Source organism: Podarcis tiliguerta (assembly GCF_965153285.1).
Source record: "Podarcis tiliguerta genome assembly, chromosome: 17".
In the NCBI taxonomy this organism is placed as follows: domain Eukaryota; kingdom Metazoa; phylum Chordata; class Lepidosauria; order Squamata; family Lacertidae; genus Podarcis; species Podarcis tiliguerta.
Window position 1 is genome coordinate 22108194 of NC_139550.1, and position 16175 is coordinate 22124368.

The 16175-nt window shown below is 44.4% G+C and overlaps 1 protein-coding gene across 1 annotated transcript in view; it reads right to left on the reverse strand.

The window, feature by feature from the left end:
• Nucleotides 1-15847, reverse strand: part of MUSK (muscle associated receptor tyrosine kinase) — a 60342-nt gene extending 44495 nt beyond the window's left edge. Inside the window, exons 1-5 of the mRNA XM_083420920.1 lie at nucleotides 15543-15847; nucleotides 7148-7274; nucleotides 5338-5489; nucleotides 3081-3208; nucleotides 2802-2943 (exon numbers count right to left, since the gene is read on the reverse strand). Of these exons, the coding sequence (XP_083277046.1) occupies nucleotides 2802-2943; nucleotides 3081-3208; nucleotides 5338-5489; nucleotides 7148-7274; nucleotides 15543-15621 (628 nt within the window). The 5' untranslated portion in view covers nucleotides 15622-15847. The remainder of the gene's footprint in view (nucleotides 1-2801; nucleotides 2944-3080; nucleotides 3209-5337; nucleotides 5490-7147; nucleotides 7275-15542) is intronic.
• Between the last annotated feature and the right edge of the window lie 328 nt (nucleotides 15848-16175).

Genomic DNA, 16175 nt, shown 5'->3' on the forward strand with positions numbered 1-16175 from the left:
TGTTTATTTAGAATGAGCATTCCAGTACTGCAAGCAGATAAACCCTTCGGGTGAAGTGTTGTATTTGTACGATTTTGCAACATAGTGCAGAACAGTCTGTGCATTAATCGGAGTGAATTAAAGAGATTATTTTGAACTAGACCATCCCCATTAGTGTCAGTTTTATAAATTAAGAAATCATTTAAGTGTGGGGGAGAAATGTATCAAGGACATAGTGTTCAGAATTTGAATATTTTGAACATTTAGAAGAAAATAAATTGTTGTAAAAGTGCTGCCAGCTTCAAATAATAATAATAAAAATCTATAAGAAAGTATTAAAGAGAGATGGGCAAGGTTAGTTGGTATATGCATTACCAAATATGAATACTTATGCACAGGGGGAAATATTCACAGCTCAAGGTATCATAAAAATAAAAATGTTCTTATTTTTGGAAATGTAGGCATATTTATGTTAAGCCTGAAGAAGGGGAGACTAAGAGCAGTTGTGGTTGGTTGGGTGGCGATCACAGGCTCCAACTCCTATGGGGCTGAAGACGCCTTACTTCACCTCCCCCCAAAGTATGGGGGAAAGGAGCTGAGCCCCCCCCCCAATCGTGAGGGTCTGAACCCCACCAGGCCCCTCTGCAGTGGTCCGACGCGGCTTCCGCTTGAGTGCAGGAAGTTCCTGCAGCCAATCGGAAGCCCAACCTTGGTTTTTGAACAGTTTCAGGAGTTGAATGGACTCCCAGAACAGATTAGGTTTGATAACCAAGGTACCACTGTAGTCGCCAGGGGTCCAACATGGCAGAGTGCCCAAGATGGACCTCAAGATGCTTCCTCCTCAGCTACAGTCAGAAGGTTCTGCCAATTAATATTGGATTGAGGACATGAAGGCTCATTTAGAGAGATAAAAGCCAATGGCTACTGCCTAGAAATTGCTGCTTCTGGTTCCACTTATACATTACCCATAAGGTGAGTTTGCTTCTATCTCTGTCATTGTTCTCACAGCATAAAAGGTGAAGGGACCCCTGACCGTTAGGCTGTGGGAGCCGGTGTACAGCTTCCGGGTCATGTGGCCAGCATGACTAAGCCGCTTCTGGCGAACCAGAGCAGCGCACAGAAATGCCGTTTACCTTTCTGCCGGAGCAGTACCTTTTTATCTACTTGCATTTGATGTGCTTTCGAACTGCTAGGTTGGCAGGAGCAGAGACCGAGCAACTGGAGCTCACCCTTTCGCAGGGATTTGAACCGCCGACCTTCTGATTGGCAAGCCCTAGGCTCTGTGGTTTAGACCAAAGCACCACCCGCATCTCACAGCATATTCAGTTTTTTTCAGACCGTGTGATTACATATCACTGCTAATATGATTATTTGGCATGTTAGTGACATAGAAGGATGGGCTGCTAGTATGGTCTAGTCCATGTGGCTGGAAGATCTAGATTAGGATGGGGAATCTGTAGAACTCCAACTTTCTGCATAACTCCAACTACTATTAGCCCAGACAAGCAGGGACAGTGGGCAGGTATTAAGGGAGTTCTGTTCCAGCTACATTTCAGGAAGGCCACAGATTTTCCCCACCCATGTTCTAGATGTTCCTGGAAGCAATGTTGGAGCAGCTTCAGGGCTGACAGTAACCATATAATTTTGAAGGAAGGCAGAAATTAGGGGATCTAGGGCAGCTTCTACATGCCACAACTTCCTGATGGAACTATTGAGATAACTGTTGAGGTACCTTCTCCCCTACTTTTCCTAGGGTACCTAAGACCTGTGTGCACTGCAAGAGTGCAAAGATGAAGAGGTTCCAGCCAGGGACCTTGTGTCACGAGCTCCTCAAGAGACCATCAGTCAGCCCCAGAGACCTCTGTTGTTCTATCTTTTGCAGCATTTGTTTGTTTTCATATTACAAAACTGCTTATCTGCCTCGAGTCAGAAAGGCAACATATCAGTGGAATCGAAATGATCTCATTCTCTGGCACCTTCACAGAAGACTCCATTCGGATGTTATGCATCACCCCAAAATATCTTGGAACGGCTCTAATTTACACCCTGCGAGTAGCAATGGCATGAGAGGAATCCCCAAATGTATGTTCCTAGAAAAGTTTCTTTATTCAGAATTTCCACAGTAACAAAGCTGAGCTTCCCAGAATAGAATGAGTTGTTCGCTTTCAGTTCCCTCCTCAAAACTAGGCTAGTCTTTAGGCTCAATATCCCAAGGTCTTTCTTCCAAATGGACATTGGATCCAAAGTTGAGTCTATAGATGGACCTTAAGGTCCATGAATAACCCTAGTTTAGAGGTCCCGGGCCCTATGGAAGCCAGACTATCTTCCACCAGGGCCAGGGCTTTTTCAGTGATGGCTCCAACCTGGTAGAATGCTCTGTCCCATGAGACTAGGGCCCTTCAGGATTTAATCTCTTTCCGTTGAGCCTGTAAGACAGAGCTATTCCACCTGGCCTTTAATTTAAATTCAGCCTAATCTTTTATTTCCCTTCTCTTCCCTCCCACTCCCCTTTTGTGAAGATCACCCGCTCTGAGACTCCACAGCTAAGTCTCCCCTGGCCTCCTCTCTGGCCCAAGTAGGACCAACTCAGCCAACTAGCCCTGGGGATTATCTAATTGATTTTTGATTTTTGATTTTTATTGTTATTCATGTTTTTATACTGTATTTTATGCTGCTTTTATAATTAAGTGTTTTAAAGTGTTTTAAATTTGTTGTTAGCCGCTCTGAGCCCGGTTTTTGAACCGGGAAGGGCAGGGTATAAAAAAAATAAATTATTATTATTATTATTATTATTATTATTATTATTATTCTGGATCACTCACCTTCCACTTCCAAAGTTACAGGCTTTGAGTACGCCGTCCCAAGGCTGTTCTTTGCCATACACCAATAGTGACCACTGTCTTCTCTTCGAACATTATGAATCCTCAAGTTGCCTGATTCAAGAATCGCAATCCGAGCATTTTCCTGCCACAAAAAAACCGGCCCAGAGTGAGAAAGGAAGGGATTTGTTTTACTTCAGGGCTAAGGAGCTTTCAGACGATGGGTCAATAAGGGTATTTTGAGCCCAGCGCCACCACTCACACCTGAAACGGGTTGCTCACCTTGATAACATTTTCTCCTTTGATCCATGATACTGAAGGTTTGGGGTTCCCCATCGTAGTGCATGGAAGAACAGCCTTCAGGCCTTCTATGACTTTCACATTGGAAGGTGGGCGGGTTATTTTGGGTTCTAAAATGAAAAAGGTCAAAATGAGACGGAGATAGCGATAGCTGCCACATATCCAAAAGTCAAGTAAGACTATAAAAAGGAGGGTGGGGGAGACAACAGCCCTGTTTTCCTCTCACTATTTGTGCTACAGGTATGTTCACTTTCTTCTAGTTCAGAGCAGAAACAAAGGTTTCCCTAAACCCCTGTCAGGGACTGGGCAGGGGAGGAATGGTGGAGACCGCATTCCCAGGCTGACCCTTCCAGGGAGAAGGAAGAGGGAGACAGTATAGATTTACAACAGGGGTTTGAGGGAGGTCGCAGCTCAGAGGCAGATGAGGGAAAAGTTGGGAAATAATGGGAGATGAGGAGGCAGAACCAGAATGGCAGCTGGCTGTCACAGTGCCTTTGGAAAGCATTCCAGACCCTCCATCTCCCAGAACCCGGCAAGCCTTAAAAGTAGGAGAGCAATGAGCTCAAAGACAGAGGAGGTGATGATGATGATGACGAATGAGGAAGTGGGAGAGATTCCCTCAGGACAACGCCATTATCCAAGAGGCTGGGTTCTATAGCCTCTCTCTGTAATATTGAAATGAAAAAGGTTGTTAAGAAACTTTTCCTTGTGTTTATACTTTCCTGGGCAACCAGCCGGGAGCCGCTGACAGCATCCTGACAACCCCTGCAATGCAGGAGAGTGGAGAGGCATTTTCAGTGGGAAAGAGGCAAACAAGAGGAAGATGCTGAACTCTCCACACTCACAGACTCCCCTTGGGGTTTTTTGACCCTTCGCTTGGGCTCATTTCCAGTTTTGGATCCTGATTGGGAGGGAACAAAGGTACTGACTGGGATCATTTAAAACAACAACAACAACAACAAACCTCCTTGTAAGGATTGTTGAAAGAGGAGAGGCTTCAACAGCTGAAAAGACAATAGAAACAGCAACCCTCCGATATATTACAGGAAGGGGATTCAAAGGCAGGGGCCTCCACACTAAAGGCCCAATTCCAATATTGCAGAGAATGAACCACCTGATAAGATGGCATCCTCAGAAAGCTTTCTCCTGCAGAGCACAGGGATCAACTGGGTAAATAAGGGGTGACATTTGAGAGGCCTGAATGGGATGAACAGGCAGAGGAGAAGAGGAGGAAGAGGAGGAGGAGGAGGAGGAGGAGGAGGAGGAGGAGGAGGAGGAGGAGTTTGGATATGATATCCTGCTTTATCACTACCCTAAAGGTAAAGGTAAAGGGATCCCTGACCATTAGGTCCAGTCTTGACTGACTCTGGGGTTGCGGCGCTCATCTCGCTTTATTGGCTGAGGGAGCTGGCGTACAGCTTCCGGGTCATGTGGCCAGCATGACTAAGCCGCTTCTGGCGAACAGAGCAGCGCATAGAAACTGCACTGGTACCTATTTATTCACTTGCACTTTGACGTGCTTTCGAACTGCTAGGTTGGCAGGAGCAGGGACCGAGCAACAGGAGCTCACCCTGTCGCGGGGATTCGAACTGCCGACCTTCTGATCGACAAGTCTTAGGCTCTGTGGTTTAACCCACAGTGCCACCCATCTCCCATCACTAGCCTAAGAAGTCTCAAAGCGGCTAGCGTTCTCCTTTCCCTTCCTCCCCCACAACAAACACTCTGTGAGGTGAGTGAGGCTGAGAGACTTCAGAGAAGCATGACTAGCCCAAGGTCACCCAGCAGCTGCATGTGGAGGAGTGGGAAATCGAACCCGGTTCACCAGATTACGAGACTACCACTCATAACCACTACACCACACTGGCTCACTGAAAGTTATCCTGACTACACATCCCCAAAGTTGGGTTTCTCATGAGGCAACTGCCACAGCTATGAGCAATTCATAACCATGTCTCAAATCACAGATGCATCCCAAAGGCAGAAACAGACTGAAACATAGGCTGCATCTATACAGCTATGAAAAAACGCTCTGGGGAAAAAATGTTTTAAAGCTCACAATGGAAAATTTCACAGTGCCATCCAGTGTCACGGTGTTATAACACATTTATAACTTTTCTCTTTTTTTACTAGTGTAGTTGAGTCCATATAGTCTTAAGGCAAATAAGATATTGTGTCTTGTTTTCTTTTTCATGTGTGGACAAAACCAACTATACGTTCAGTATCGCATGTGTATACTCACTCATTTTCACCTGCAACGCACCACACCTTTCCGCCGGTACCCCTACGCCATTGTTTGCAGTGCAGCAATAGACTCCATCATCACTTTCCTCCACACTCAGAATGGTCAGGAGCTGCCCATTTTTCTCTATGCTATACCGTGTGTCAAAGAACCTGAAAAATACATTTAAGGGGGAATTTTAAAAGATGCATGCTACAGACCTGAGCTTATTCACTTGCTGTGAAATGTGGGCTTATCACATTCACATATGTGAAATAGGCGTACACCTATTTTCTTTTTTTCAAAAATGTGTGGAAATTAATGTGCGGCACCAGCAAATACAGACTTAGGATGGGGAGTAATAACTGGCAGAAAAATAGCTGTGGAGCTTAAGTTGGTTACAAATGTGGGGTGCCTGCCCCTCTCTCTTCAAGTGGCAAGAACCCATGGGGTCCCAGGCAATCACGCTGGATCTGTGCTCCTTTGAAGAACTGAAGACACGGCAGAGACAGTCGTGGCGTGAAGAAAAAATGGTTTATTCACCCAATTCAAAGTGCTGGCTTTGACCTATGAAGCCTTAAACGGCTCAGGACCACAATACCCCAAGGACCGCCTCTTTCCATGTGAACCTACCCAGACCCTGAGATCACCTTCTGAGACCCTCCTTAGTGTGCCTCCTCCTCGAGATGTCAGGAGGGTGGCAACACAAGAACGGGGCCTTCTCTGTAGTGGCTCCCCGTCTGTGGAATGCTCTCCCCAGGGAAGTTCACCTGGTGCCTTCATTATACACCTTTAGGCGCCAGGCAAAAATGTCCCTTTTTAACCAGGCCTTTGGTTGATCTTATTTGTTATGTACTGAAGTTCTCACCCTGGGCCAGCAGGGGGATACTGTAGATAGTTATGCAAATGAAGGATCGAAAAGTGACGTTCAGTGATTGGATAGTTTTGTATGCAAATGAAGGATCGAAAAGTGACGTTCAGTGATTGGATAGTTTTAGAATGTTGCAACAGTTCCAATTGTTCTGTAGCTCTATATAAGGAGGCTGACTGAGCTCCTCAGCCAGTTCTGTTCCAGCTTACAAAATAAAGAGCTGCTTTGGAGAAATCGCTGTGTCGTCTGCTATGTCAACCCACAACTTAACATTATTGACATCAAATATCATTTTATAATGTGGCTCTTTTGAGGGGGGGGTTAACTGGGTTATTGTTTTTGGTTTGATGCTATATGTTGTGGTCTTGTTTGTGAACCGCCCTGAGACCTCCGGGTATAGGGTGGTGTATAAATTGAATGAATGAATAAAATATTTATTTTATTTGGAAGGAGTCCAGATCTTACACCATAGTCCTTTCAAGAGGTGCTGGTAACCCGCAAAGCAGTGCAGGCACCCTTCAGCCAACCTGCCCAAGATGGCTCCTAGCTCTTCTTCCTCTCAGCCACCCTTGCTCCCAGAGCAGTTACCTTGGCAACCTTCAAAATCCCCACTCTCTGTTCACACCTCAGGGCCACAGCTGTCAACTTTTTCCTTTTTTTAAGGGAAATTCCCTTATTCCGAATAGGATTCCTCACAAGAAAAGGGGAAAGTTGACAGCTACGCTCAGGGCAAGGGAGAAGAAGTTCTCTCGTATTGTTAATGGATTGTTCTTTTGATCGCTGTAGCTCAGCCATGTTGTTTTGCATAAGCTAGGCCAGGATTTCCTCTGCAGCTTGCATTCTGCTTTCATATCCCAAATAACCCGAATCCTAGCATTTATTAATTTCTAGAATTTAGGGAAGGGTCCCCTCCTTAAATCTATAACAGACACCAACATCTTTTGCCCACATAATTTTTACCTGATGGGAATGTTATTGCGAGTCCACGTGATCTCTGCCTGAGGATAAGCCTCGACTACACACTCAAAGATGGCCACCTCTTCGACTTGGGCATCCACTGTTTCAAGAGAAGCGGTGATGATGGGCGCTGCAAACAGAAGGAGGAAAAAGGAAGATGGCTTAAGAACACTAGTAACGTTCATGGGAGACTCTTGGGTTCACTCAAAAGAAATATACCTGTCTTTTATGCACAAAGCAAGCCCTCAAGGCAACTCAGAAGACAAAAGCAATTACACCCAACTAAAAGTTATCAATGAAGGACAAAGAAGAGACAATCAGGTAATTTGTGATGAGGGAGAAATTCCGTTCAGTTCAGTTTTAAAGGCAATCCTACCCAATGCACACTTTATAAAGCAAGGTATGAATTGAAAGACAGCCATCCTTCAAAAACCACACTTCTCTGAAACTGGCACTCCTCCAAATTTCGCAATGCCATTCTCAGTTAATTTCTGATGTGTGCAAAACCTAAAATGGTGGAAATGAGCAAGACCTCATTTAAAAAATATAGAAGATGAAGAAGATGTAGAAGATGAATCTACTGCGGCAGAAGATGCCCCCTAGGCCTAGGCCATTTAGAACTTCAGAGATAAGAACTGGCATCAGCATTTTGATGCAAACATCTTCTAATAACCCATTTTATGCTGTTTTGACTAATAATATCCACATTTTTTTGCCTAGTGTTTTTCCCTAATACGATGTGCGCTCTAGTAGTATTTCCTTGAATGTGGGCAATTTTATGTAAACCTTCCTGTGTTTACATTATTTGGTCGGAGAACTGCACCAGAAAATTAGGAGAATGTCTTACTGGACAGGTAGTTATATTCCATTTTGCAAGGTTCGAATGAGGTACTTTCTCATTAAAATACAAAAAAAGTTGACTTTCTCCCCTCCTTTCCCAAATACAGTGGCACCTCAGGTTACATATGCTTCAGGTTACATACGCTTCAGGTTACAGACTCTGCTAGCCCAGAAATAGTACCTCGGGTTAAGAACTTTGCTTCAGGGTAAGAACAGAAATTGTGCTCCGGCGGCGTGGCGGCAGCAGGAGGCCCCATTAGCTAAAGTGGTGCTTCAGGTTAAGAACAGTTTCAGGTTAAGAACGGACCTCCGGAACAAATTAAGTACTTAACCTGAGGTACCACTGTACAGGGCATACTTTGCTTCTTTTTCTTTGGAGGTGTAGCAGATTTTGTGATACAGCTGACAAATACATATATATATATATATAACACCCTGTTTAATCCAAGGCCTCAGAGAACTGTAAATACTTTTATATCATGTCATAAAGTTATGATTAATGGAGATCAAAAGGGCGCCTCCTGCGAATTCTTTTTCCTTTTCTTGGCGTATAAAGGCACACAGCAAACAATTCTTTCAATGTATGTTTGCCAAAGACATCCATCGAGTGCCGGGTGAATTAGATATTGCCGACAGATCCGTTTTGCACTTTCTCTACAGCACACTACAGAGAATGCTACAAGCAGCTGGGAGAACCCCCTGACCATCCAAGGATGTTAAAACACTGCCCTCCTTACAGATAAATTACCAAATGGGCATCATGAGTGAGGCAAGCTTACACCTGAGAGTCAAAACATCAGTCTCTTAGAAAGTCCTAAGCATGGATGAGATCTGGATCAGGGATGGTCAAACCTAAAGGCTGGATTTTTTCTCGGTGCTATCTGTTCCCTGGCACACATTCAAATGGGTCTAGTAACATGCTGGTTTGGCTCTCCGGCTTCCACCTGAGATCCCACTAATGAAATCCTCAGTAAAGATTGCCACTAAAAAAGTAACATATGAATATAGCATGCTGTTCGTTGAAGGAAAACTATATGAAAACGATGTACCGTTGGTACCTAACACCGAGTAAAACTGCAAAAATATCTAGAACTAGTTCGAATCTGTGTTGGAAATGTAAAGGGAAAGAGGGTACCTTGGTGGTCTTGTGGAGTGGTAAAAGGCTTCTGGGAAATGATATACAATGAGTTAAAGAAAATGTTGAAGAAAACTTTTGTTTAATTGGACTCCTTGGCAGGTTTTGAATAAACATACACAAATTTATTGAGGGTTAACATAGTAGATAGATAATATAAGGATGTATGCAATTTTCTAATATGCAGAAGTTAAAATTGGTTGAGAAATCAGAAAGAGGAGCTGAGGGAAGTTGTGGGAGGGAGGGAGGGTTTGTTGGGGAGGTGGGAGGGGAAAATGGGGGGGGAGTAATGAAAATGATTTGTTTGAATAATTTGTTATGTGAAAATTGTCAATATTGTGTTTTTTTTTAAAAAAAGAAATAAAACTTTTGTTTAAAAAAACCCAGAAGCCTTTTTGTTAGGTATAATAGGTGAAGAGATACCAAAAGAAGACAAGAGACTGTTTATGTATGCAACGACAGCAGTGAGAACGCTTCTAGCCCAGAGATGGAAGGAGAGAGAAGTGTTGACCAGAGAAGAATGGCAGACTAAACTGATGGAGTATGCAGAAATGGAGAGAGTGATGGGAAAGATCAGAAACCGGGAAGATCAAGTATTTTTAAAAGACTGGAATAATCTTTAATATACCGTATTTTTTGCACCATAACACTCACTTTTTTCCTCGTAGAAAGTAAGGGGAAATGTCTGTGCGTGTTATGGAGGAAATGCCTACGGGTGGCATGCCTACGGATTTTCCTCCTCTAAAAACTATGTGCGTGTTATGGTCGGGTGTGTGTTATAGAGCGAAAAATACGGTACTTAAAAGACCGCTGTAAACAGTTGAAATCATTGGCAGGGATATAATGACACTTGTCATGTGAAATGAACTTTGGAAACTTTGAATATATAACAGATAGATAACGGTAAAAGGTGCAGAAAAAGGAGAAAGAATATATTTTCTTTGGAAACAAAATCCTTGGGGGTGTTAGTTTCTGTTTGCCACTGTGCGGTGCTTTGGAGTCACAAGACTCTATTTTGCATTCCACACATTCCAGACTGCTGGAAGTCTCAAGGAAGACAGGAGACGGATGTGACGTTACTGGTTTCCTGTTCCTTTGTTTGTTTCGGTTGCTCTCTGCTCTCACAGAGAGAGGATGATTTCTTTTCTGTCTGCGCAAGCTAGCAGTAAAACTCTTAGCGATGTAGCCATAAATCTCATCCCTTCTGCTGCTTTGATTCTCTGCCAAATGGGAACGTGCCTGGAGGCCTCATCAAAGGCCCAGGTCGTTAATTATCGTCGGAGGGGATTCCGAAGGACTCGATCGGAGGAGGATGAGCTTTATCAGCTCGGTCGTAACAGAGATTCCGACGGGGGTGGGTGGGAGGTCCAAAGGTTTGATATAACCATTTTATTTTAATGTTTGGAATGTTTTTGAAATGCTCACTTTCTGATCTGATCCTAGAATGTCCTTTTCCCTTAGGACGTCCCAATTTTCATCAATGTTAGAGAGTATGGAGTAACGCAGCCCCCAACCCAAGGAGATATGTAACTATTCAACCTTCAGAAGACATCTGAAGCAGCCATGCAGAGGGAACTGGTTTTTTTACTGTTTACTGTTTTATTATGTTTTTATATTTGTTGAAAGCCTCCCAGAGTGGCTGGGGCAACCCAGTTAGATGGGTGGGGATGTTGTTGTTGTTGTTGTTGTTGTTGTTGTTATTACAGTGGTATTGTACCTCAAGTTACAAATACTTCAGGTTACAAACTCCGCTAATGTGGATGAGTTACCTCGAGTTGAGAACTTTGCTCCAGGATGAAAATGGAAATTGTGTGCCGGCGGCGCAGCGGCAGCAAGAAAGCACTCCTCTAGTTAAGGACAGTTTCAGGTTAAGAACGGACCTCCGGAACGAATTAAGTTTGTAAGTAGAGGTACCACTGTATTATTATTACAGTCAAACCTCGTAACTCGAACGCCTCTGTTGCCAAACGTTTCAGTTCCCAAACCCCGAAAAGCCAGAAATAAGTGTTCCCGTTTTCAAACATTCCTCAGAACTTGAACGTCTGACACAGCTTCCACTTGAGTGCAAGAAGCTCTTGCAACCAATCAGAAGCTGTGCCTCGGAACTCAAACATTTCGGAAGTCGAACGGTCTTCTGGATTACATTCTGGATTACATTCGAGTTCTGAGATCTGACTGTATTATTATTATTATTATTATTATGGAATAGGATGTTCCTGTTTTCATCGGATAAATGTTGGAGGGTATGTGGGATCTAATATTCATTCTCTCACTGGAGCTCTGTACTGAGCCAAATTTTTGCAAAAAAAGACATTCCTAGGCTTTTCTTGACAGCTTGTTTGCATCTTAAAAGTCTAGTGTGACACATGATGATCCACATAAGCCTGACATCCTTTTGCTTTCTCAAGAAAAATAATAATCAAGTGTGGGTGTTTCTCTGAGAGATCACGATTCCTTCGTGCAGAGTTAAGGAAAGAATGCCATCCATTTGTGGGGGGTTGCATCCAGCTACTAAATCATTTCCACACTCAGAGTGGATTTTCTCCTCTGCTGTACTCATGGAAGCTGTTCCTTATGCACAACGATTTAGCTGGATACAACTCTTTCTTTCCTTGCGCTTAGACAACAAAAAGTGCCATGGCACCAGTTTTCATGGGCCAAGCAGCTAATTAGGAGCTAATGTTTTCGACTTGTGACTCAGCCTGTTCTATTTACAAAAGCTGTTGACAGCATTATGCAGTTGGATTGTGGGCACAATCTTACCGCCAGTATTTTAATTAAGTTCATGCAAACACTTCTTTGAAATATTTGTGTAAATCTTCCTCCCAGCACATTTCCCCCCCTCCCACCACCATGTGAAAAATAATTTATAAGTAGTGTTCATCCTGAACTGATAAAAACTGCTTGCACAACCCGTGGTCTTAGCGGCCAACCTCTGTGTTGTGTGCAATTGAGTATCTGCTTCATCCAGTGCTTTGGGGAATTTTTAAATGAAAATAATAGCTTGGCAGGCAGTAACCAAGAGCAGAAAAATGGCTGACAACTCTTTTCCTTTCTGCTATAGGTAAAGGTAAAGGGACCCCTGACCATTAGATCCAGTTGTGACCAACTCTGGGGTTGTGGCACTCATCTCGCTTTACAGGCCGAGGGAGCTGGCATACAGCTTCCGGGTCATGTGGCCAGCATGACTAAGCCGCTTCTGGCAAACCAGAGCAGTGCACGGAAACACCTTTTACCTTCCCACAGGAGCAGTACCTATTTATCTACTTGCACTTTGACGTGCTTTTGAACTGCTAGGTTGGCAGGAGCAGGGACCGAGCAACGGGAGCTCACCCCGTCGTGGGGATTCGAACCGCCGACCTTCTGATTGGCAAGCCCTAGGCTCTGTGGTTTAACCCACAGCGCCACCCGCATCCCCTTTCTGCTATATGTCCACCCAAAAGTTCACCTGTCAATTTGCTTTCTCAGCTAAGTAGGGAAAGGTACAGGCTCTCCAAATTTCTCTCTCACAGAAGAAGAAGAAGAAGAAGAAGAAGAAGAAGAAGAAGAAGAAGAAGAGGAGGAGTTTGGATTTGATATCCTGGATTTCACTCCCTTTAAGGAGTCTCAAAGCGGCTAACATTCTCCTTTCCCTTCCTCCCCCACAACAAACACTCTGTGAGGTGAGTGGGGCTGAGAGACTTCAGAGAAGTGTGACTAGCCCAAGGTCACCCAGCAGTTGCATGTGGAGGAGCGGAGACGTGAACCTGGTTCCCCAGATTACAAGACTACCGCTCTTAACCACTACACCACACTGGCTCTCACAGGAGAGACAGCCATGGGGAGTCGAATATGGGGACCGTGTTGAACAGACAAAGCAGGTTCTCCTTCATGGAGAGCACATGCTGCAGTGGGAGCAACCCTGACATCCCCTGTTGCTGAGCGGGTTAGTTTGGATGGCCACAAATTCCATTGGACACCTTCAATTGTTGCTGGGGAAAATTTATTGCTGCAATTTTATTTGATTGATGGGGGTGCTATATATGTTCCCTGCACGCAGCGTTGAGCTTCCTCTTTTCGCTGCACACATCGGATTACCGCCCACCCTCCCTTTATTTAGGGTTTGTTCGCGCTGACCTTGCTATGCCTGTCATGGGGTCATCTGCTTTGGGACAGGGGCCTAGTAGGAATTTTACCATTTGGCTAATTGGCTGGTGCATTTGGGTTTTGCTTACTGCTTAGCAAATCATCACAACTTGTAAGGTTGCGGTTAAAGGTAAAGGGACCCCTGACCATTAGGTCCAGTCGTGACCGACTCTGGGGTTGCGGTGCTCATCTTGCTTTATTGGCCGAGGGAGCCGGCGTACAGATTCCGGGTCATGTGGCCAGCATGACTAAGCTGCTTCTGGCGAACCAGAGCAGCACACGGAAACACCGTTTACCTTCCCACCAGAGTGGTACCTATTTATCTACTTGCACTTTGACGTGCTTTTGAACTGCTAGGTTGGCAGGAGCACGTACTGAGCAACAGGAGCTCACCCCATCACAGGGATTCGAACTGCCAACCTTCTGATCGGCAAGTCCTAGGCTCTGTGGTTTAACCTACAGCGTCACCCATGTCCCTACAAGGTTGCGGTTAGGCATTGGTTAATTTTTGGTTGGTGGAGGGGGTATGGTTGGCTGTGCCTGCTCCTCCAATGCTGCTGCTGCAATGGTATTCCATTAAAGGAATCCAGGGGCTCGCCATGCTTTTGTCCGAACCCCTGGCAAGGGGCTAGGGCCATGCAAGAGCCCCTGGGAGCATTTGGGGAGAGGGGGGAGCCTGGCGTCCAGCTCTACGATCTCCCCCCAAAAAATTTCCCTTACTGACTTCCGCAGGGGTGCGGTTGTCAGTTCTGTTCCTACCTCCAAGTGGTAACAGATAGTCACTAACCAATGCCTAAGCAACCACTTACATACTGTAATTCAATAAAGTTGTGGCCAAAATTATGCCAAAAACCAAAACAAAAAGGATGGTGTGCACCGTGTTTTTATTTGGGGGTGTCTTGGGAGTCCTTGACATGCAAAAGTTGCTGAACAGACAGAAAGTTAAGCAGCCTCCTTTTCTACGACTTGCCCTCCTTCTTCAATGTCAACCTCTCTCAGAGCTGCCTTTAAAAAAGAGAGAATAATGTGGGAAGGATCACCAAACTTCCAGAAATGTGTCACTTGGGCCCTAAACAGATCTGTAAAATGTCAGCTGAAGTCATCATTTACAAACTGAAGTCTGAAAATTAAAAACTGAAGTCCGTCAAAGTTTAAACTGGATCATGCGCCATAGAGGTGTGACACTCTATGCAACTGCATATATTTAAGAGATATAGTTACACATCTTCAAATGCATAGGTAGATATAAAACATACAGTATTTTTCCATGCATAAGACTAGGTTTTTTACCAAAAAACTTGGTTTAAAATTGGGGCTCGTCTTATACATGGGTAGAGCTGAGGGCTGTTTTCTTAATTTGGAGTCCCCCAAAATAGGGGGCATCTTATACATGTGGGTGTCTTATACATGGAAAAATACGGTATAAAGCAGGAATAGGTCCGACTGAAATTGAATGCTATTAACTGTTCACAAGGCTGCAATGAATATTTGGATCTGTGTGTATGAAACATATATAGCCATATGAGAAGATCTGTCTATCGATCTGTATTTCAATGCATCTTTTAAAATGTGTATTCTTTCTGAATGTGATTTCTATATGGGCTTTCAGAATAAATATTTGACGTATTCTGTTTTGTTTAGTTTTGTTTTTAGCTGAATCATGCACGGAGTGCCAAAGTCAGTGGATAAACAGATGAGGCTACAGTCCCGTGCAAACTTAACTAGAGGAAAGCCCTGTTGAACACAGTAGGGCTTACAAACGTGCAGAGAATTGCACTGTTAAATTCTAATCCACACCTTGGTCTGGGAGATACAAATCACATCAGTTAGTTTGCACTGAATGGGCAAAGATCAAATTCCTCAAGCATCCCTATATCTTCCTATCTGGCACACTTCTGAAGATTTATCGCATGCAGCCTGATAGTCTTATCTATTTACTTACAAGTCGCACAGAGTTCAGTGGGACTTAAGTCTCAAAAGATTGCTAGCTGGAGCATATTCCAGCTCACAGCACAGGAAAAAGGTTTCTGTCTTATCACTTCTGTTTAACACGATACGGAGGATAATCAGCCTTCCCACGCAAACAGCCCAGAGAAATTCCTTCCTCCATCACAGCGCCACTGATACGGCAGTTTTGTAAACACAAAAGAGACACCGGTTCTCCTTTGAAGGTGCAGTGCTGGGAGAAAGGAGTTCCCTCCTGAAAATTTCTGCGGCTTGTATATCGATCACAGGCTTTGGAGCAAGTATAAAACTGGGGGCAAAGGAAACAGAAGATGGACATTAGCTTACACCAACCTTTAGGAGATTTCTCAGCCAAGCTGAAGGCCGCAAGAGTGAAGAAATGGACCAGTGGAATGTTGAGAGCGTCTTTCATGATTAATCCAGGAGGGAGAAAGGGATATGTCTTCTTCAGCCAAAGGCAGGCATATTCCTTCGTGGCGGCTTCCCGTTGAAGCACGGCTTGCTGCAACGTCCCTCTCAGCCACTGTCCCTGCTGTGGGTACTAAGTATAATCAGGAATCCTCGCACTTGCTTGCAGTGATGGACAGGACCAGCTGCTGTGCTTCCACTTAGGTCAGTACCAAAACGTGGGGGCTCATGAAACAAGAGAACACAAATCCCTTTAGAATTCCTTCTAAGCAAACATTCGGCAGCAGACAATGCCCTCGATGCCTTTCTAATATAATAGCTGGAGCCAGGGCGACAGAAAATGCCCGGCCTCTGCTGTGGCCAAGAGCCAACAAACACAGTGTTGTTCTTCCACGTATTTATTAAATTTGTATACAGTGGTTCTTCCACGTATTTATTAAATTTGTATACAGTGGTACCTCGGGATGCGAACAGGATCCGTTCCGGAGCCCTGTTCACATCCTGAATTGAACGTAAGATGCGACGGCACGTCTGCGCATGTGCGGGTCGTGTTTTGCC